This window comes from Rhinoraja longicauda, chromosome 14 (assembly GCF_053455715.1).
Source record: "Rhinoraja longicauda isolate Sanriku21f chromosome 14, sRhiLon1.1, whole genome shotgun sequence".
NCBI classification, from domain to species: domain Eukaryota; kingdom Metazoa; phylum Chordata; class Chondrichthyes; order Rajiformes; family Arhynchobatidae; genus Rhinoraja; species Rhinoraja longicauda.
Window position 1 is genome coordinate 42,719,826 of NC_135966.1, and position 23,798 is coordinate 42,743,623.

Consider the following 23,798-nt stretch of genomic DNA (forward strand, 5'->3'; position numbering starts at 1 on the left):
CAGCAACTCTACCGCTGCGCTACCGTGCCGCCCAGTTTATAGAGGAATTTGAAAACAAGGGTAGAAATTTCAAAATCAAAGCAACGCTCAACCAATAAAAAAAATCAACACGCACAATAGCGATCAGTGAATTGGCTGAATTAAGATGAGGATAGCGGAGCTTCGGATGAACCAAATTGCAGGGAAAGTTGTAAATGCAAGATTGGCCAAAAGACAAGTGAAGTAGTTGAGTACAGAGAAAACAAGAAAACAAGTGAGAATCTTTGCATAATATATGCTGAGGCAGAATTGGGCAATTATACAGAGATAATGGATGGGTCACATAGACGAAAGCCCAGCTGAGTGAAGTTAAACAGAGGGAATTAACCTCCAAAGAGTGGACAGATACAAGGATGGAGTCTGTGGATTGAAAAGTGAGTTGGCAATGGGAATCAAAGGACAATGGTTTCAGTCTTCCTTTTTGTAAGCATCGATGACCCATTGAAGATGTTACATTTGGTTCTACCTCCATGAACATTGCCCTACTAATTAAGAATCTCTAGCAAATTTTGATTTCATCCTTTCATTGCAGAATAGATATTAACCAAACAACATGAGAGTGGAAAGAAGGAGAGGAACTGGTGATGGCTAAGTAGACCCAAGTGTAAGAACCTCAGTCGGTGCTTTAGGATAATGATGTAGGGGGGACATCAGAACAAAAGTAGGAGAAATCCAGATTCCAGATATATGTGTGGGGTGCTGGTGAGAAAATATCATTGGACATATCGTAGGTGCTTCTGTGATAGTGCACTAACCACACCGCCTTTACCCGAGATGTAAACAGCACTGTTCTTGTCGGCCTATTTTGTCTGCCTATTCCTGCGCTCTGAACTTATTTTTCCATACCTTGACTCTATCCTGTTTTTTCTCACCCAGTTTCTCACCGAGGCACGAGTAGAGGATCTCAAACTAAACGCAAACTGGAGGAACAGCATCTCATATTTTGCTTGGGCAATTTACAACCCAGTGGTATGAATATTAATTTCTCTAACTTCAAATAACTCTTGCATCCCTTCTTTCTCCACCCAAGTCGTACCAGCTTCAAAGTTGTCTTGTTGAGTCTCACTGTCTACTCGTTTTCACCTAGCACACAGCTAACAATGGATTGTTTCCTTTCTCATCTTACTTTTTTGCATATCTTTCATTCATTTGTTCTACATCTCTTTAAATCACGGTAGGAAAGAACTGCAGATGCTGGTTTAAATCGAAGGTAGACAGAAAATGCTGGAATAACTCAGCATCTCTGGAGAGGAATGGGTAACGTTTCATCTGAAGAAGGGTATCGACCCGAAACATCACCCATTCCTCTCCAGAGAGTTGCTCCAGCATTTTGTGTCTACCCTCTCTCTACATCAGTCTATATCTCTAATTTCCCTTTCCCCTGACTCTGTCTGAAGAAAGGTCTCGACCTGAAACGTCACCTATTCCTTTTCTCCAGAGATGTTGTCTGACCCACTGAGTCACTCCAGCTTTTTGTGTCTATCTTCGGTTTAAACCAGCATCTGCAGTTCCTTCCTACATATTTCCAGATTATTCTGTTTTCAATAAATTGGGTTTGGGGAATTTTCCTGTCTTAATTCTAGAAAATATATCCTCATGTTTGTATAAATATACATGGAAAGCAGCACAGCAAGCCGGCAAAGGTTCGTTAGCAGAAAAGACAGACTACTTGTCCAAGTCATGTATCATGGGCCTGATCTCATAATGTGCATACACTGTATATTCATTATATGCATTTTAAGTGCACAATAGTTTGATATGTTACATTGACACTAATCAATCTAGTTTAAATATACGTAGGTTACATACTTACAGACAGTAAATTGCAATTGCTGGAGCAAGTTTCTGTTGCATCTGAAAATATATAATCAGCCACAGCAGTTGTTACCTGTCTATTGAATTCCTCTTCGTTTTCCATCCACATGTACTCTGCAAAGGGATTATCGTCATCGAACGAGTGACCATTCAGTATTACGTCGTCATTGTTGATGCTCGGAATATTCTTGTTCTGACTTGGGTCTTTCATTCTTGCTACCTATTAAACAGAGGGGTTTGGAGAGGTTGTGTGATCTCCAGGCATGAACCACTGCCTCTGGTGCCGTGTGGTTAGTTCCTGCAAACTGGGTTTGATCCTGGCCTCTGACACAGCATGGTTTGCAAATTCTTCCTGTGATCCCTCACCCACATCCCAAAGACATGTCGATAGATTAAATGACTCCTGTAAGTTACCCCTCGTGTAAGTGGGTGGAAGGAAAATCAAGGACTGTTAATGGGCATATGTGAAAAAAAATAGGTTGCAGGACATGTGAGGGATAGGAGTGACTCCACAAGTCAGCATTGCATCAATGGGCAAAATGGCCTTCCATGTTGTGAGAAACATAAATCTGCATCAGCCTATCTCCTGTGAACATTGACTGACATTGTCTAAATGCATCTTACCTCACCTGGTGAACTTGTAAGCATAAGAGTTTGGTCTAAAAGATTTTTAAGATTATTATTCATTATAGTGTCCAATGGGACCTGAAATAGGATTATGTAGGATTTGTATGAATGAGATTGATGATCAGTACAGACTGAATTAGCCAAAGGGCCTGGCTCTTTCTGATTTTGGCGAACATTAACAGTTTCTTATCTCACTGACCAGCAATTCTGTTCCCAGCTAAATCGCTTTTATCTTGATTATCTCTGAACCTGAATGATTCATTACCATCCTGAACATGACATGATGCTACTCACGTCCTCTTCTGACATTTCCTGTGCATATGAAGCGTATTACAACCCCAATTCCCTGACAAACAACAGCATCGTCCCCAAAGTTGAAGCACTGTTCTCGTTAGAGTGCGGGAGCTGAACTGTGAAAGTTGCAGCGACGAGCCACTCACTGGGTGAAGAACACTGTGGTGACCGAGCAAGTGGCGAGGAACACTGTGACCCAGCAGAGGCAGCACTGGGAGAGTGTTCGTTCATCCACTGGGAGGCGAGGGAAACAGTGGGAATCAGGGGCGACCTTGAGCTGGGGGGGGGGGGGGGGGGGCTCGGGGTAGAGGGGGGGGGGGGGCTGGGTTAGAGAGGGGGGAGGCTGGGTTAGAGGAGGGGGAGGGGGGGAGGGAGAGGGAGGAAGCCCGGGTTAGGGGGGAGTGGGAAGCCCGGGTTCGGGGTGTGGGAGCCATGGTTCGGGGCGGGACTGTATCGCGGTGTTTCTCATTGTGGCGCTGGGCTGTTGCCACCGTGAGCAGCTGCCCGCATGCAACGCTCGCTCGCTCGACTGTGTATCACTCACTGTGCGTGCTCAGGCCGGCTTCAATCCACAAGCTTACTGTCGCAGGGCGGCTCAGTGGCGCTGTGGCCAAGGCTCAGCAATGCTTCACCACGATTACTCCAGACTCAGCCCGCACACAGCGAGCAGCGCGGCCTCACTGCGTGGCCGCAGCTCCCGTCTGTGACATCACAGTCTGCCCCTGCTGCAACAAACTGGAAGCGCAAGGGCCGGACAGTCAAGTTGCCTCTCCCCTCACACAACCCCTCCCCTCATACACCCCCTCCCCTCACACACACCCTCCCCTCACACACAAACCCTCCCCCTCACACACCCCCCTCCCCTCACACACCCTCTACCCACTCACAACCCCCTCACACACACCCTCCCCTCACAGACCCCCTACCCCCCACACACACCCCTCACACACTCCCTACCCCCTCACACATTCCCTACCCCATCACAAACCCCCTCCCCTCACACACACCCCACCCCCTCACACATCCCCTCCCCTCACACACCCCCTCACAGACCCCCTACCCCCCACACACCCCCTACCCCCTCACACACCCCCTGCCCCCTCACACACCCCTACCCCCTCACACCCCCCGTCCCCACTCACACACCCCCTGCCCCCTTATTCACCCCCTCCACTCACATCCCCTACCCACTCACACACTCCCTACCCCCTCACACATTCCCTACCCCCTCACACACTCCCCCTCTCACAAACACTCCCTACCTCCTCACACACACTCCCCTCACACACACTCCCTCCCCTCTCACACACACTCCCTCCCCTCTCACACACACTCAATCCCCTCTCACACACACACAACCCCTCTCACACATATTCTCTCTCACACACACACAACCCGTCCCACACACACACATAACTCTTCTCACACACTCCAACCCCTCACACACACACTCCAACCCCTCTCACACACACTCCTTCCCCTCTCACACACACTCCTTCCCCCCTTACGCACATTCCTTCCGCTCTAACACACCCTCATACCAAATCACTCCTCATAGATAGACACAAAATGCTGGCGTAACTCAGCGGGACAGGCAGCATCTCTGGATTGAAGGGATGGGTGTCGTTTTGGGTCGAGACCCTACTTCAGATTCCCTGTACCAAGCTCATCCCCTCTCATACCCATCTCCCACACACATTTTAGCCCCAGGCTCCTGATCAGTGGTCACTCAGCACGGAATGGGGAGGGGGTCTCCCTGTCGGTTTGCTCCTGGGCCTGGCCAAGATGGCCGCTCGTGGGTCCAGGCTGTGGGCAGTCGAGGGTTCTGCCCGAGCCGACTGCCTGCCCCTCTTCCAGGCCTACGTCCATGCCCGCGTGTCCCTGGAGAGGGAGCACATGGTGTACATGGGGACTCTGGGGGGCTTCCATGAACGCTGGTCACCACGTGGGCTGAAGTGTATTGTTATGTAAGGTTCACAACATTGTCATTTGATAACTGTTTGGTGCTTGCAAACTGCCAATGGCAGTCTTGATTTTTTTCATTACTCTGTATTTGTGATTAATTGAAGAATTCCTTGTGAAGGAAAAAAACCCTCCACACATACTCACCCCAATCCTACGACCTAACACACACCTCTGGACAGGTGCATGGGTAGGACAGGTTTGGAGGGATATGGACCAAGCGCAGACAAATGGGACTAGTGTAGCTGGGACCTTGTTGGCCAGTGTGGGCACATTGGGCCGAAAGGCCTGTTTCCACACTGTATCGTTCTATGACTTTATGACTCTACTCCCTCCCAACATCTTAATTTCTGGACCTTTTCCTTCACCATCACCTTGGGCTCATCCCACCACACCTTCACACATGGACACAAGATGCTGGAGTAGCTCAGGACAGGCAGCATCTCTGGATAGAAGGAATGGGTGATGTTTCGGGTCGAGAAGAGTTTCAACCCAAAACATCACCCATTCCTTCTCTCCAGAGATGCTGCCTGTCCCACTGAATTACTGCAGCATGTTGTGTCTATTATCGATGTAAACCAGCATCTGCAGTTCCTTCCTACACACTTTCACACATGTTGTACACTTTCACCCCCCACTTACCTCTCATCTCCCAGCTCAATTCAACCTCTCCCCACTCAACCCAACCCATTCTTACCAAACCCATGTTTGTGGTCTGTGCAGTTTTATTCTTCCATTTTCAGCAGTTTTGCATCACCTGCTGGGTTATTGAAAAGTCTGCAGGGTATGGTGGTGCATGTTGGCAAGCCCAGGTCATGGTGGCAAGTGGCCATGACTGAACCTGCAAAGCTTCATCAGCAACTGATATAGTGTTAAATAGTGTTTAAATATAATATAAATTATATAATATAATAAAATATATAACATAAATAATATTGTCAAGATAGTGTTGTGGTCAGGTTTACTAATGAATATTAAGGACAAATTGCAGTACATGTCTGGTTCCATAACGCAAATAGGAGAAAATGCGATTGATGAATTAGGAAATATTATTTGCATAGAAAAGCCCAGAAAGGTTGAAGAAGGGTCCTGATCCAAATGTCACCTATCCGTGTTCTCCAGAGATGCTGCCTGACCTGCTGAGTTATTCCAGTACTTTGTGTCCCTTTTTTAAGCCAGCATCTGCGATTCCTTCTTTCATTATTTGTATTATGCGGACCGAATTGGTTATAACCCGATTTCGATCGAGAACTAGAGAACTACTTGAACATTACTTTGGGAATTGATTAGCAGAAAAAAAGCGGTCTTCAATTTAAATAGTATAGGGAACCAAAAAATTGTTTCTATGTAACCTTCCTGCAGGATTGAAACACCATTGTTTCTCAAAAATGCAGCTGCTATTTTAACTGAGGGTGGCCATTGAAATTAACAGACATCTATTGACACTTATGCACCAACACTAATAAACAATGTAAGGTACAGCCTTTAGTATTTTTAGCTTGCAGTAACAAAAATAAACATTACTATTGAAACATCTTTTATTTTTTTAAATCCTACAGGAAAACAAACTTGGGTATTGTGAGTCTAAAACTTTGTGGTGTCAAACTACCTTTCCAACTTTGACAAAATTGTCTTTATAATGTGCTTTTCCAAAATATGAAGTTTCTTAGGAGCATAGCATTAGAACAGAACTACTGGTACTGGGAATGTGAAGGAAGGAACTGCATATACTGGTTTACACTGAAGATAAACACAAAATGCTGGAGTAACAGCAGGACGGCCAGCATCTCTGGAGAGAAGGAATGGGTGACGTTTTTGGGTCGAGAGGTTGGATCCGGGTTGAGTCCGAAGAAGGGTCTTGACCCGAAACATCACCCATTTTTTTCTCCCCAGAGATGCGGCCTGTCCCGCTGAGTTACTCCAGCATTTTGTGTCTATCTACTGGTACTGGGAATCTGAATTAAAAACAGAAAATGCTGGAAATGCTCAATGACTCAGTCACCACATGAAGAAACGGAAAATATTTCAGGAGAAGTCTCTTTCTTACTATTGAGTAGACTACCAGTTTCAAGTTAAAAAAAAAATACAGTTCAGATAGTGAAATGAAGTTACATTGTACAGCTCCTATGTTGGGACTCTTCGGCCTACTGTGTCCACAGTGACCATCACATACATCCCACCTTATCTCATTTTATAGGACTTGGTCCACAGCCTACTATAGCTTGGTTTATCACTGGGATATACACCTGAACGGACAACCTATATCATTGCAGACCTTGCACTTTTGTTAGCAGCACTTGTTCTGTAACTGTAACACTATATCACTGTAATACTAAACTCTACACTCTGATATTTTTCTCTTTGCTTTACCTGTTGTACTTGTGTATCGCTTGATTGTTCTCATGTGTAGTATGATTTGACTGGAAGGCATGCAAACAACGTTTCACACTAAATGTCAGCGCACATGACAATAATAAACCAATACCCTCAGACAGGTTTCAGGTTTCATCACCCTTGGGGTGGATGAACATTTCTTCCTCATAACTCATCTATATCTCTTTCTTACTTTTCTAGTTTTCAAGAAAGCACCCCAACCCCTCTAATTCCTCCAAGAAAGCACCCCAAACCCTCTAATTCCTTCAAGAATGGACCCAATGCCTCTACTTCCTCCAAGAAAGCACCCCAACCCCCCTAATTCCTCCAAGAAAGCACCCCAACCCCTCTACTTCCTTCAAGAAAGGACCCAATGCTTCTACTTCCAAAGAAAACAGGAAGTTTGGCATGTCCCCAATAACTCTCACCATCTTTGACAGAGGCACCTTAGAAAGCATTTTATCGGGATGTATCACAACAAGGTTTGGGAACAGCTCCATCCAAGGCCGCAAGATATTGCAGAGCATTTTGGATGCAGCTCAGACCGTCATACAAACCAACCTCCTTTCCCATGACTCCATTCTACACTTCATACTGCCTCGGCAAGGCCACCAGCATAATCAAGGACGAGTTTCATCGCGGTCACTCCCTCGTCTCCTCCCATCAGCAAGAGGTACAGAATTGTAAAAATGCACACCACCAGATTCAGGGACAGTTCCTTCCCAGCTGTCAGCAAACAACTGAACCATCCTATCAACAACTAAAGAGTGGTCCTGAGCTACTATCTACCTCATTGGAGATCCTTGGACTATCAATAATCGAACTTTACTGGATTTTATCTTGCACGATACATTATTTTCTTTATCCTGTATCTGTACAGTGTGGACAGCCCGGAGGGGGGGGTGGGAGGGGGGGGAGGCGGTGGGAGGGGGGGAGGAGAGGGTGCTGCACCAATGCAAGAGAGGTTTGGGCCCAACAGATCCACTTGGTCCAGTTTAGTTATAAAAGGCCATGTAATTTTCTTTAATCCAACTTGCCAAAAACATTTTATGGCCCTGTTTGGCCATTCTAATCGCTCACTTGAGTTCTTTCCACCTTTCTTTATATTCCTCAAAGGCCTTATCTGATTCCATTCTCCTAAACTTTGCATGCACTTCCTTTTTCTTTTTGACTGAACTTACAACCTCTGCTCATCCAAGATTTTCTTACTTTGCCATCCTTATCCCTACTCCTTACTGGAACATGCCAGTTCGAAGCTTTGATTAACTGGCCACATTAGATGCGGACTTGCCCAATAACAACAGCTCCCAGTGTGCCCTCTCATGCTCCTGCCTACAAATGTGGTCATTTACCTATTCAGTACCATCCCACAAGGTCCAGCCTTATTCATATTCAAAATAATCTTAAAACACTGTTGTGATCACAAATGCTCTTCCACTGAATCACCAGTCACCCGGTCAAGATCATTTCACAACAGAAGGTCCAGTATGTTCCCTTTTCGGGTTGGACTATGTACACACTGTTTCAAGAAACCTTCTTTGATACACCTAATAAATTTTGCTCTGTCTAAGCTTTTGGCACCATTCACTCACTAAGCCAACCCTGTTGCTTTGGTATCCGTTGATAATAGAAACAAATAGCATGGAAACAGGCCCTTTGGCCCAACTGCCCACGCCATCAATGTTAGTCCCACCTGCCCGCGTTTGGCCCATATCCCTTTAAACCATTCCTATCCATGTACGTCCAAATGTCTTTTACATATTTTTGTAGTATCTGCCTCAACCATCTCCTCTGGCAGCTCATTCCATATACCTACCACCTGCTGTGCAAAAAAAGTTGCCCTCAGCTTCCCATTAAATCCTTCCCCTCTCAGCTTAAACCCATGTCCTCTGTTTCTTAATTCCCCAACTCTGAGTAAAGGACTCTGTGCAATCTGTCTATATATCTGTTCGCATGTTTCCCATTTAATATTGCAGGGCCTATCACACAATTCCATTCGAGTGTTTTCTTGTTATTAAGCTCTATCCATTTCGCTTCAGCAGTCGTACCCTTCAGTCTGTCCCCTACAAGTGCTGCTGTGACAGTAGAGCAGCTTCTCATCTCTTTTCTGTTCATCTCCATCACATCGGAAAAATCAAAACTCCGGAATATTTAGCTGCCAGTTGTGTCTCTTTCACAACCATGTTTCTGCATCATAGTCTCAAGCACAAATCCAGGATCTAAGTTCATCCGCTTGCCCCACAATACTCCTTGCATTGAAATATACACATTTGAGCCCAACAGCCTTGCCATATTCCTTCACCTCTCCCTGTCTGTCCTTCCTTTGAACTTACTGGTCCTAATTGCTACTTTCCCATAAAAGGACACAAAGTGCTGGAGTAACTCAACTGGTCAGGCGGCATTTGGAAAACATGGATAGATGACGTTTCAGGTCAAAGACCTTCTTGGTCTAGGACTCACCAGATGTACTCTTGTGCTAGGAGTCACCAGACGTAGATGCGGTACTAAATCTGTTTTCATCAAGGCGAAAGACATGGAGGTTAGTGAGATCAGTATGGAGGATGCTAATATGCAAGGGCAGTTTGAGATTAAGAAGGAGGAGGCATTGGGCTCTTGAAGAGCATTAAGGTGATTACATTTCCCCAGCTGATGGGATTTATCCCAGGCTATTGAGAGAGGCAAGAGAGGAGATTGCAGGAGCCTTGAAAAAGATCTATGTATTTTCTCTTGCCACAGGAGAGGTCCCAGAGGACTGGAGAATAGTCAATATTGTTCCATAGCTTAAGTATGGTAAATATTCCAGGTTAATTGACTATTTCAATCAATGATACTGGGTTAACGGAAAGTGGTCTAAATGGCTGGAGTAATAGATAAAACTAATGGAGTAAGAGATAAAACTAATAGATCAACAAAGCTGACGGCATCCTGGGTTAATGCAATAACAGGTTACTCCATGTAACAGGTTTTAACAGTAGGTATTCCAACTCGCTGAAGGAATGGAAGGTGTCCCAGGTTTCTAGTGCAACAGAAGGACACGGGTTACTTGGAAAAGAGAGGCATTTCTGGAGGACCAGGTTCAGTGGCAATGTTGAGTCCTGTAATAGGAGTACCCATAGATACCCTTTATTACTATAGAGTATTGCAAGGTGGTTCAGTTTACTGGAGTAATCAAATAGATTTCAGTTTAAAGGAATAACAGAAGGCACTGCAGGTCACTGGAGTAATAGATGATACCCAGGCTCTTGGAGCTACAGAAAGTACTCGGAGGTCATACCAGGCATTCCTGGTTATCATTAATAAATGATTCTCCTGATTAATAGAGCTGCAAAAGACATTCCATGTTAGTTGATGTGACAGAAGATACTCGTGTTGAATGGAGTAACAGAATGCTATCCAGGTTATTGGATCCAGTAAACTGATTGTTTAGTAAACAGGTTGGTTAGTAAGTTTGCAGATGACACCAAGATTGCTGGAGTCTCAGACTGTGACGAAGGCTGGAGCAACAAAAGCATTCCAGTTGGCTACAGAAACAGGAGGTACCCCAAAATGAACCTCAGTTTGCTGGATAAGTTCAAGTGTTCGAGGTTACTAGTATAGTAGATGGTACTCCACTTTATTGAGATAGCAGGTAGTATTCCAGGTTACTGGAGTAACAGAGACACTCATTTTGGAAAAAAGAGAAGATACACCATGTCACTAAAGTAACCAGATATTCCATGTAATGGAGAAATAGATGGTGCTGCAGGTTACTGGAACAGCACAAGGGGCAGTCTGTATTTAGACAATCTAGGAAACTGGAGTATCAGAAAGGATTGTACTTTACTGGAACAACAGATTGTACTTTAGGTTTCTGCATGCATCCCACAGGCTACCAGTGAAGCAGAAAACTTCTGGTTTGTAGATTTACAGAAGGCCATTTGGTCCATTGAGTTTATGTTGGTTTTCAGGGCATCCTCATGAATCTCATTCCCCCACATTTCCCTGTAACCTATTCTCTCCTGCATGCCCATCATCTCCCCGATTCTCCTGCCACCCACCTACCCAGGGCTAATTTCCAGTGATCAATTAACCTACTAGCCTGCACGGGGAAGCAGAGGGGGGAGATAAGGGGTGGGAAGACGTGGGGAGGGGAGATTGTTCTGAGGTTGAGTATGATCCCATTTTATTGTCTGGTTTTGCCTGGCCTGGAACACCATATTTCATAGACATTTATCTATCAATAACCTAGTTTTAGCCACATTAACAAAAGGAAGGACGCAGTGTGTATTGTGTTAAATGTACTATCAGAGGTTGTATGCAATGTGTGAGCTGTCTTGGCGCTGAGTCGATTGCCTGTTGTAACAGGCTGCTGCTGCTGGCTGCGTGACATGGCCCCTGCAGACTGCTATTGTAAGTACTGACATCATCGCCTGGCTCTGTTCCAGCCTCACCGGGAACCAGTTTCATAACCTCGTTCTAACTCTCTCTGGCTCCGCCTCAGTCTTTGCACTTTGTCTGCATCGATGTGAGCGCGCAGGCAACCTTGGCTCTGAAAGTGCTTATTGTGTAATGTGGTGAATTAACGCCCTGGGGGGGAGGGGGGGGGGGGTTAGGTGTGTCAATACAAACGGCCACTCGCTTCTGAACTGTTTACCGTCACATGACTTTTACCCATTAAGCAGCCTGAGAGGAAGTTTCCATCGGGCCTGCAAGGGCCATATATGGAGTGCAGGAATCTCCCGATAAGGAGGTTCCTGTTTCCACAGATGGTGTTTCCTGCCCTGCTTGTGCAGGGCTGACGCTGATCCATCGGCAGGGACTGTCTGAGCGAGTGATGAGGAGGCGGGCAAGGAGGAGGAGACTGCTGTATTTGTCAACCGATGGGATAGTGGGCTGGCAGAAACGAATAAATCTGATAGCACGGTCAAATCATAGTTCCATACAGGGCATTCAAAACAATCTCTAAGTAAAAACGACTTAACCATTCAATTACTAATTCAGCTTCGCAGCTTGTTCAGATAAGGCATCAAATGGCGATTGTGAGCGGCAGAGATCTGCTCTGACTGGTTTTTCCTGGCACACCTCGACTGTTGTTTTTATGGTGTGACTTTCAAGAGTGTTTGATTGTCAGATGTACCAGATAGAATAATTACATTCTTACTTGCAGCAGCACAACAAAACATGTAAACATAGTACACTGTAAATAATATAATAAACGAGAAAAAAAAGTTCAGTGTGTGTATATATACACATACAACATATACATTATATATATAATATTTTTAATATATATACATATGTATATACTCACGTGCATGTAAAAAACAAACAATAATAGTGCAATAATAACAATAATAGTCTATGTAGTTCAGAGCATATTTGGAGGTTGTAGTGTTTAATAGCCTAATGGCTGTAGGGACAAAGCTGTTCCTGAACCTGGACGTTACAGTTTTCAGGCTCCTGTACCTTCTACCTGATGGCAGGGGTGAAATGAGTGTGTGGTGCGGGTCTCTGGTGCTGGATGCCTTTTTGAGTCAGCGATTCCAGTAAATCCTTTCGATGGTGGGGAGGTCAATAGACAATAGGCGTAGGAGTAGGCCATTCAGCCCTTCGAGCCAGCACCACCATTCAATGTGATCATGGCTGATCATTCTCAATTAGTACCCCGTTCCTGCCTTCTCCCCATACCCCCTGACTCCGCTATCCTTAAGGGCTCTATCTAGCTCTCTCTTGAATGCATTCAGAATTGGCCTCCACTGCCTTCTGAGGCAGAGAATTCCACAGATTTACAACTCTTTGACTGAAAAAGCTTTTCCTCATCTCCGTTCTAAATGGCCTACCCCTTATTCTTAAACTGTGGCCCCTGGTTCTGGACTCCCCCAACATTGGGAACATGTTTCCTGCCTCTAACGTGTCCAACCCCTTAATAATCTTATACGTTTCGATAAGATCTCCTCTCATCCTTCTAAATTCCAGTGTATACAAGCCTAGTCGCTCCAGTCTTTCAACATATGATAGTCCCGCCATTCCGGGAATTAACCTAGTAAACCTACGCTGCACGCCCTCAATAGCAAGAATATCCATCCTCAAATTTGGAGACCAAAACTGCACACAGTACTCCAGGTGCGGCCTCACTAAGGCCATGTACAACTGCAGAAGGACCTCTTTGCTCCTATACTCAACTCCTCTTGTTATGAAGGCCAACATTCCATTGGCTTTCTTCACTGCCTGCAATACCTGCATGCTTCCTTTCAGTGACTGATGCACTAGGACGCCCAGATCTCATTGTACGTCCCCTTTTCCTAACTTGACACCATTCAGATAATAATCTGCCTTACTATTCTTACCACCAAAGTGGATAACCTCACACTTATCCACATTAAACTGCATCTGCCATGCATCCGCCCACTCACACAACCTGTCCAAGTCACCCTGCAACCTCATAACATCTTCCTCATAGTTCACACTGCCACCCAGTTTTGTATCATCTGCAAATTTGCTAATGGCACTTTTAATCCCTTCATCCAAGTCATTAATGTATATTATAAATAACTGCAGTCCCAGCACCGAGCCTTGTGGTACCCCACTGGTCACTGCCTGCCATTCTGAAAGGGACCCATTTATCCCCACTCTTTGCTTTCTGTCTGTCAACCAATTTTCTATCCATGTCAGTACCCTGCCCCCAATACCATGTGCTCTAATTTTGCCCACTAATCTATGTGGGACCTTGTCGAAGGCTTTCTGAAAGTCAAGGTACACTACATCCATCGGCTCTCCCCTGTCAATTTTCCTAGTTACATCCTCAAAAAATTCCAGTAGATTAGTCAAGCATGATTTCCCCTTCGTAAATCCATGCTGGTCAGAGCAGGTGATGGACTGGGCAGTGTTCACAACTTTTTGCAGTCTTCTTCGCTCCTGGGCATTCAAGTTGTCGAACCAGGCCATGATGCAACCAGTCAATATGCTCTCTACTGTACACCTGTTGAAGTTCAAGAAAATCCTCTCTGACATATCAAATCTCCACAATCTTCTCAGAAAGTAGAAGCATTGGTGGGCTTTCTTTATAATTGCATCAGAATGCTGGGTCCAAGAAAGATTTTCAGAAATATGCATGCCCAGGAATTTGAAGCTTTTGACTCTCTTCACCATTATCCCATCGATACAGACTGGTTTGTGGGTCCTCATCCTTCCTCTTCCAAAGTCCACAATCAGTTCCTTGGTGTTACTGACATTGAGAGACAGGTTGTTGTGTTGGCACCATTTGGTCAGTCGGTTGATCACACGTTTATACTTTGACTCATCACCATCTGTAATTCGTCCAACAGCAGTGGTGTCGTCGACGAACCTGAAGATGGAGTTCGCACTGTGTGCGTATAGAGTAAGTCAAGCAGGGGGCTGATCAAGCAGCCTTGAGGTGCTCCCGTATTTATTGTTATTGAGGAAGAGGTGTTTCTGCCAACTCGAACAGACTGAGGACTGTGGATGAGGAAGACAAGGATCCAGTTGCAGAGAGATGTGCATAGACCCAGTTCCGTGAGCATGGTAACCAGCTTGGAGGGGATGATGGTATTGAATGCCGAGCTGTCGTCTATAAACAACAGGTAGACACACACTGCTGGTGTAACTCAGCGGGTCATGCAGCATCTAAGGAGAGAAGGAATGGGTGATGTTTTGGGTCGAGACCCTTCTTCAGACCCATATGTGTTTCTATTGCCCAAGTGGTCCAGTGCAGAGTGTAGAGCCAGTGAGATCGCATCCTCCATTGACCTGTAGTGGGTCGAGGTTCTTGTTGAGGTAGGAGTTGATATGCACCATAACCAACCTCTCAAAGCACTTCATCACCACGGACGTTAGTGCCACTGGTCGATAGTCATTGAGGCACGTCACCTTACTCTTCTTGGGCACTTGTATTATTGATGCCCTCTTAAAACAGGTGGGAACCTCAGACCTCAGTAATGAGGGGTTGAAGATGTCCGCAAAAACTCCAGCCAGTTGGTTTGCACACGTTTTGAGAACTCGACCAGGTACACCATCAGGTCCAGACACTTTGCTCTGTGCATTATTTCTTTGCTGAACAGACAAAGAGTCCAGACCTGAAACGTCCTTTTTATCCAGAGATGCTACCTGACCTGCTGAGTTACTCCAGCTCTTTGTGTCTACCTTAGGCAATAACATTTGGCTTCTCAATTCCACCTACAGTCCCACAACCATTACTACAGAGGTTTTAAAGCAATGGTGATGCAGCAATTACACCAACTGCCTCACAGCTCTGGTGACTCATTTATAAATCCTGTTACTGGTAGATCGTGTGGTCATAAGGGCTTTCAGTACCATTGTGACCATGCGGGTTTCCTCTGGCTGCTCCAGTTCCTCTTACCTCCGGAGAATGTGTCGATAAGTAACATAGCACATAGAACACGGGGCAGCAGTAGAGTTGCTGCCTTACAGCGCTTGCAGCGCCGGAGACCAGGGTTCGATCCCAACTACGGATGCCGTCTGTACGGAGTTTCTATGTTCTTCCCGTGACCTGCGTGGGATTTCTCGAGATCTTTGGTTTCCTCCCACACTCCAAAGACGTACAGGTATGTAGGTTAATTGCCTTGGTAAATGTAAAAATTGTCCCTGGTGTGTGTAGGATGGTGTTAATATGTGGAGATTGCTTGTTGGCACGGACCCAGTGGGCCGAAGAGCCTGTTTCCTTGCTGTATCTCTAAACTAAACTAAACAGCACAGAAATAGACCCTTCGGCACACAATGTTTGCGCCCAACATAATAGTTAGTTGAACTGATCCCATCTGCCTGAACGTGATCCATGTCTCCTTATTCCCTGAACTTCTATATGCCTATTTAAAATCCACTTAAATGCCAATATCATATCTGCCTGCACCACCCCTGGCAATGCGTTCCAGGCCCCTACCACTCTTTGTGTGAAACAATTGCCCACCTTTGTCGCCTTTCCCCCTCTCACCTTATAGCTATGCCTGTTAGCATTGGACATTTCCACCCTTTGAAAAAGGTTCAGACTGTTTACCCTTTCTAAGCATCTCATATTTTCATATGCTTCTATCAAGTCTTCCCTCAGCATTTGCCTTTCCATAGAAAACTATTTTAGTCTGTCCAGTCACTCCCTGTAGCTGAAACCCTCTGCAGCATTCTGATAAACCTCCTCTGCACCCTCTCCAAAGCCTCCACAAGTTGCCTGTAGTGGGGCACGCAACACTCCAAATGCAGCCGAACCAAAGTCCCATGGAACTACACCCCATTGAGTTCTATAGAGTTGTAGACACAAGGAACTGCAGATGCTGGAATCTTGACCAAAAAACACAGCGGTCAGACAAATCTCTGGAGAAGATGGATAGGTGATATTTTGGATTGTGACCCTTCCATAACTTGTCACACTGACCAAGATGCCACACCTATGTTGGTCTCAAAGAATTTCATGATGGTGGATGTCACTGGACAGTAGTCATGTACGTGATCTCTCATGAAGCTGATTGAGTTTTTGAGGAAGTAACTGAAAAGGTTGAAGACGTTGTCTACATGGACTTCTGCAAGGCATTTGACAAAGTTCCGCATGGTAGACTGCTCTGGAAAGTAAGGTCACATAGGATCCAGGAAAAGCTAGCTGAATGGATAGCGAATTGGCTTCATGGAAGGAAGCAGAGGGTGATGGTGGAATGTTGTTTTTGGGACGGGAGACCTGTGACTAGTGGTGTGCCTCAGAGATCAGCGCTGGGGTTTGTGGTTTATATCAACAATTTAGAGGAGAATGTAGGCATAATTAGCAAGTTTGCAGATGACATGAAAGTGGGTGGCCTTGTAGATAGTTATCAAATGGTTATCAAAAATCACAGCTAGATAAAGGGTTTCAGCTGGAGGCAAAGGTTGAATAAACTTGGATTGTTTTCTTTGCAACATCAGAGGTTGAGGGGAGATTTGACAGAAGTATATAAAATTATGAGAGGCACAGATAGGGTAGACAGAACCTTTTCACAGGGTGGAAATATCCAACACTAGAGGGCACAGCTTTAAGGTGAGAGAGGGAGAGTTCAATGGAGATATGCGAGGGTACGTTTTTTTACACAGAGTGGAGGGGGCCCGAATCACACGGAGGGATGGTGGTAAAGGCATTACGAAAGCAGCATTTAAAGGGCTTTTGGATAGGCACATGGATATGCTGTATGCAACGACTGATGGGGTGGAAGGGGAGGACAAGGGGGACTGTCCTTGTTACGAATGGGGGGGGGGGGGGAGCAAGAGCGGAGCTGCGGGATATCGAGGAGACCCTACTGAGAGCCTCATCTATAATGGAAGAGGGGAACCCCCGTTTCCTAAAGAATGAGGGCATCACCGATGCCCTGGTATGGAACACCTCATCCTGGGCGCAGATGCAGCGTAGACGGAGGAATTGGGAGTATGGGATAGTCTTTACAGGAATCAGGGTGGGAAGAAGTGTAGCTATGGGAGTCAGTAGGTTTGTAGTAGATGTCGGTCAATAGTCTGTTTCCTGTGATGGAGACCGTGAGATCTAGAAATGGTAGGGTGGTGTCAGAGATGGTCCAAGTGAATTTGAGTGCAGGATGGAAATTGATGAAGTTGATAAAGTCAGTGAGTTCTGCATGGGTGCAGGAAGTAGCACCAATGCAGTCGTCAATGTAGCGGAGGTAGAGTTCGGGGATAGTGCCAATGTACGCTTGGAACAGTGATTGTTCGACATACCCTACAAAGAGGCAGGCATAGCCTGGGCCCTTGCGAGTGCCCATAGCTACGCCTTGGATTTGGAGGAAGTGGGAGGAGTTGAAGGAGAAGTTGTTGAGGGTATGGACCCGCGCTCCTAGGCGGAGGAGAGTATTGGTAGATGGAAATTGGCTGGTTCTGCAGTCGAGGGAGAAATGGAGGGCTTTAAGCCCTTCCTGGTGGGGGATGTAGAGTGACTGGACATCCATAATAAAGATGAGGGAATGGGGGCCTGAAAAACGGAAGTCATTGAGGAGACGAAGAGCATGTGAGGTGTCTTGGTCTTAGGTAGGGAGGGATTGGACCAGGGGGGATAGGATGGAGGCGAGGTGTGTGGAAATTAATTTGGTGGGACATGCCCACTGCCATGACATCCTCCTTGAGCAATAAAGCAACACTCCTCCTTGTTTACCCCCATCTCTATCTCTCCTGTAGCATCTGTACCCTGGAACATTAGGCTGCCAGTCCTGTCCCTCTTTTAACCACATTTCTGGTTAACCACAACGTTCCAGTCGAACGTACCTAGTCACTCCCTGAGCTCATCTACTTTTTCCGTCAGGCCTCTCGCATTAAAATACGTGCAATTCAAACCAGGTCCTTTCTCACTACTGACCTTTCTCCTATATTCTGTCCACTAAACTTTCTTTCCTCACCATCCATACCATCATTCAGCCTCTCACCTGTCTTGGTCCTGCATAGGATCCCACCCCCCCCGCCAATCTCGTTTAAATCCACCCATGTAGCAATAGTGGACATACCTGCTACGATATTGGTTCCCCTCGTATTAAAATGCAACCCACCCCTCTTGTACAAGTCATCTCTGCCCCAGGAAATATCCCAATTGGCCAGAAATCTGAATCCCTGCCCTCTGCACCAACTCCTCAGCCACACATTCAGCTCCCCATCTTCCTGTTCTTACCCTCACCAGCACGTGGCACTGGAAGCATTCCCGAAATCACTACCCTGGAGGTCCTGCTTTTAAGCCTTTTATCTAACTCCCTATACTTATTTTGCAGTACCTCATTCATTTTCCTACCTATATCACCTATTCCTTTTCTCCAGAGATGCTGTCTGACCCGCAGAGCTACTCCAGCTTTCCCTGATTAGTAAAGCAACTCATCCACTAATTTATCTCCCTCTCTATCACATCTCAAACACTGAAATGCTGGAACGTTGAATGGCCAATCCTGTCCCGCCCGCAACCAAGTCTCCATAACAGTCACTGCAACGTAGTTCAAAGTGCTGATCCAGGCTCCATTTATCTGCTTTACCCACGATACTCCTAGTGTGTAAAGAAACACACACCAGCCCCACAGTTTCTTCACCTTCCTTCACCTCTCCCTGTTTGTTCTTTCTTTCAGCCTTACTGATCATAACCTTTATGTTCCATCAGTTGTCCTTCCAACTCCAACTCTCTCTGCTCTCTTGCCTTCACCTCAGTCGCTCTCTCTGCTTTCACTCTTAGCCTGGCCCATATCCCGCTAAACTTTTCCTATCCACAGCCTACTGACCGAACGGCTGTTACTGCTCTCCCCTGAGTGGTGACCTCCCCCCTCCACCAACATTATCCAAAAGGTTATACTTGTTTTGGATGGGAATGGACACGGTGGATTCCTGCACTCTCTGCCTGCACCCTTTCCTGATGGTCATTCAGCTACTATCTGTTGAAACAGTAGGTGTGACCACCTCACTATATCTCATGTCTATTATGCAGCCATACTCCCATTATTTCAGATTTTTGCACCTGCAATGCTTTGGGGGAATTTTCATAAACTGCATCGATAATTGCTCGAATTGACAAAGTAAAGGTATTTCTGTGTGTGGGTTTTGGGCTATTTGCTTCCATTGAGCTCAGTGCAAGGAAGCTTGCTTTTTGTGATGGGTATTCATTTCCTGGGGTTAAATATACGAGTTTATGATTACAGAGTTTGCCACAATGTTTGCTGGTGAGCCTAATATCAGTAGTGAGAAAGTTGTTGGATGGGACTCTTTAGTTTAGAGATACAGCGTGGAAACAGGCCCTGTGGCCCACTGAGTCCGCACTGACCAACGATCACCCATACACTATTTCAATGTTATTCCAGTCTTACATCCTACACACTAGGGGCAATTGACAGAAGTCAATTAACCTACCATCCAGCATGTCTTTGGAATGTGAGAGGAAACCGGAGCACCCGGAGGAAACCACGCGGTCACAGGGAAGTTATGGAGGGTTGTTTTCTTTTTGATTGGAGGTCAATCACTTGGATTGGAGCATGGTTCAATACTGGGGACAGTGTGTTAGTGCTTTCAATAACATTGCATCAAATTTACAAATGCCGCCAACATTAATGGTACAGTGAACAGTGTGGAAGAATATCTACGTTTACAAGATCTAGATCAGATGGGAAAGTGGGCTAATCCTATCCATGTACTGTCCAAATATCTTTTAAATGTTGTTTATAGTACAATATTGTTTGGGGCAGCATAGTGGCCGAGTGGTAGAGATGCTGCCTTACAGTGCCAGAGACCCAGGTTTGATCCTGACTATGGGTGCTCTGTACTGAGTTTGTATGTTTTCTCTGTGACCACTTGGACTTTCTCTGGGTGCTCCAGAGTCCTCCCATACTCCAAAGTAATAGAGGTTTGTAGGTTCATTGGTGTCAGTAAAATTGTCCCTAGTGTGTTGTATAGTGTTAGCGTATGTGTTGATCGCTGGTGGGCACGAAATCGGTGGGCCTAAGGGCTTGTTCCCACGCTGTTTCTGTAAAACCTAAAGAAAAGCAAACTTTAAAGTCTACCTGCCTCAACTACTCCCTTTGGCAGCTCGTTCCCTATACCCACCTGTGTATGAAAACGTTGGCCCCACAGGTTCCTATTAAACCTTGATAGACACAAAATGCTGGAGTAACTCAGCGGGACAGGCAACATGTCTGGATAGAAGGACTTCCTTCTATCTAGAGATGCTGCCTGAACTGCTGAATTGCTCCAGCATTTTGTGTCTATCTTCATTGTGTCTATCTTGTGTGTCATTGTGTCTTTGTATCTATCTTCCTACACATTCCTATTAAACTTTTCCCCTCTCACCTCATCTATGTCCTCTGATTCTTAATTCCCCTGCTCTGGGTAAAAGGCTGTGCAACTACCCTATCTATTCTCTACATGATCTTATACTATTTCAAAAGGATCACCCCTCATCTTCCTGTGCTCCAAGGAATAAAGTCTTGGAGTGCCCAACCTCTCCCTGTAGCTCAGGCACTCAAATCCTGGCAACATCCTTGGAAATCATCTCTGCACTCTTTCCAAATTAACAACATCTTTCCTATAACCAAAACTGAACTAAATATTCCAAATGTGGGCCTACCATTGTCTTGTACTACAGTAACATAACATCCCAACTTCTATATCCAATATCCTGACCGATGAAGGCCATTGTGCCAAAAGCCTTCTTGACCACCAAATCTATCTGAGACACCACTTTCAAGGGCTTATGTACCTGCACCCCTAGATCCTTCTGCTCTACAACACTACCCGGAGCCCTGAAATTCACTGTGTTGGTCCTGCCCTGGTTCGACGTACCAAAATGCAACACCTTGTACTTACCTGCATTAACCTCAATTAACCCCTCCCCAATCTTTGCACATCCCTAATCCTGGACTTTCCACTTGTCATTTTAATTTTCTGTTTCATGTATCTTGTGTTTTTGACTGTTGGCAGACCAACTACCCTCCTGGGATAAATAAAGTTCGATCGTATCGTATCGTAATGTATTAATGCTCACTCTGAAACTCCTGGAAGTGATTGAAAATCTAAGTATGTGTGAGTGAACAGGCCTGCTGCAGACATGGGCAAGGATTGGCTGATGGACATCACTGCTTCTCAGTAAGGGAATGGCCCAGAAGACCGCTGGGGCCTTTTATTCAAGGCTTTGACTGTGAGTGAAGAACACCCACCCTTGGACTCTCCTGTTGCAGATGCATGAGATCCACCAGCACTCTCTGTTTACACATGGCAACCTTTAGTCTCCACAGGTGCCGAACACTAATTGTTGCAGCTCTGGCATTTTGCAGATCAGACCCAACCAGCTCCACCTGATGAACACCACACCAATATGCAGTAATTTAATGTGTCCTGTGTTCACAGCTGGTTTCATGTAGCTGACCATACCTTGTGCTAGTTACCAAGGTAAGGCAGCACACTTGCAATGTACAGTAATTGATTGTGTGAGCCAAGGGCACAGATATATATGCTGCAACTGGTGGCGGAATCCTTCATTGTTCAAACTTCATTGTTAACCGCAGATCGGAGTTTCCTGCTCTGGCCTGTAGAGATTAAAGTCGTCATGCAGTAACGCAACAGCATTTCTTAGCCATTTAGATGGTCTGAATGGTTATGGTTGAGGAATAGCTGGCGAGTAAATTTGGAGTAGGAAGGAACTGCAGATGCTAGTTTCCACTGAAGATAGACATAAAATGATGGAGTAACTCAGCAGGACAGGCAGCATCTCTGGAGAGAAGGAATGAGTGATGTTTCGGGTCAAGTCCCTTCTTCAGACTGAGAGTCAGGGGAGAGGGAAATTAGAGATCTGGAAGGTATGGTGTGAAAATGATAGATCAAAGGGAACGTAGAGTATGGAAATACTAAGGAATAGATTATTGTTAGCTTGGAGAGGCAGCAACAAGTCATATAATATAAAATTTAATGAGGACAGTCAGACTGGTCAGAGAACTAGGATGGATGGAGAGAGAAGTTACTTGAGGTTCGAGAAATCAATATTCATACCGCTGGGGTGTAAGCTGCCCAAGCGAAATACAATGGAAGAGGCCCAGGGCAGAAAGGTCAGTTTGGGAATGGGAGGGGGAATTAAAGTGTTTAGTGACTAGATCATGTAGGCCTAGGCGACTGAGCGGAGGTGTTCAGTGAAATGATTGCTGAGCCTGCACTTGATTTCGCCGATATATAGTCCACACCTGGAACAGCAGATACAGTAAAAGAGGTTGGAGGAGGCGCAAGTGAACCTCTGCCTCACCTGAAAGGACTGTTGGGGCCCCTGCATGGAGTCGAAGGGAGGTATAGGGACAGGTGGAGCATCTCCCATGGTTGCGTGGAAAGTACCTGGGGAGAGGGTGGTTTGGGTGGAAAGGGACGAGTTAACAAGGGAGTTGCGGAGGTAATGGTCTCTGTAGAAAGCGGAAAGGGGTGGAGATGGGAAGATGTGGCTAGTGGTGGGATCCTGTTGGAATTGACAAAGATGTTGGTGGATTATGTGCTGTATACGACATTTGGAAACTGGGTCTGGCTGGTCTATGAAACTACTTGTATGGCACGCATTCGTTTTTTGGGGGTTGAATAGAGGAGTTTAGGACCATAAGACAAGAATGATCCCAGGAATGAGTGGGTTAACATATGATGAGCATTTGACAGCACTGGGCCTATATTCAATGGAGTTTAGAAGAATGAGGAGGGACCTCATTGAAATGTGCAGAATAGTGAAAGGCTTGGATAGAGTGGATGTGGAGAGGATGTTTCCACTGTTGGGAGAGTCCAGAACTATAGGTCATAGCCACAAAATTTAAAAATGTTCTTTTAGGAAGGAGATGAGGAGGAATTTCTTTAATCAGAGAGTGGTGAATCTGTGAAATTCTTTGCCACAGAAGGCTGTGGAGGCCAAGTCAGTGGATATATTTAAGGCAGAGATAGATAGATTCTTGATTAGTACGGGTGTCAGAGGTTATGGGGAGAAGGCAGGAGAATGGCGTTAGGAGGGAGAGATAGATCAGCCATGATTGAATGGCAGAGTAGACTTATTGGGCCAAATGGCCTAATTCTGCTCCTATCACTTATGATAAGACCATATCTTTCCGACAGAGGGAAAGTGTTACTGCTAAAAAAAAACTTTTCTATTTCAGGATTCCAAGACATGCAATTTTCCCCTCCATAAATTATAACCCAACAAACTTAAGAGAAATCTTTTAAAGATTTATTTTTCTTCA

General features: G+C 45.5%; 1 protein-coding gene across 3 annotated transcripts in view; it reads right to left on the reverse strand.

Annotated features, from left to right (window-relative positions):
- Window positions 1-3,487, reverse strand: part of LOC144600231 (polyadenylate-binding protein-interacting protein 2-like) — a 36,309-nt gene extending 32,822 nt beyond the window's left edge. The window contains exons 1-2 of one of the 3 annotated variants that reach the window (XM_078411779.1): window positions 3,320-3,482; window positions 1,928-2,074 (exon numbers count right to left, since the gene is read on the reverse strand). In XM_078411779.1, the coding sequence (XP_078267905.1) occupies window positions 1,928-2,065 (138 nt within the window). In that variant the 5' untranslated portion in view covers window positions 2,066-2,074; window positions 3,320-3,482. Of the gene's footprint in view, window positions 1-1,927; window positions 2,075-3,319 lie in introns of all 3 variants that reach the window. The other 2 variants (XM_078411778.1, XM_078411777.1) reach the window with 2 other exon arrangements.
- Window positions 3,488-23,798: the final 20,311 nt, after the last annotated feature.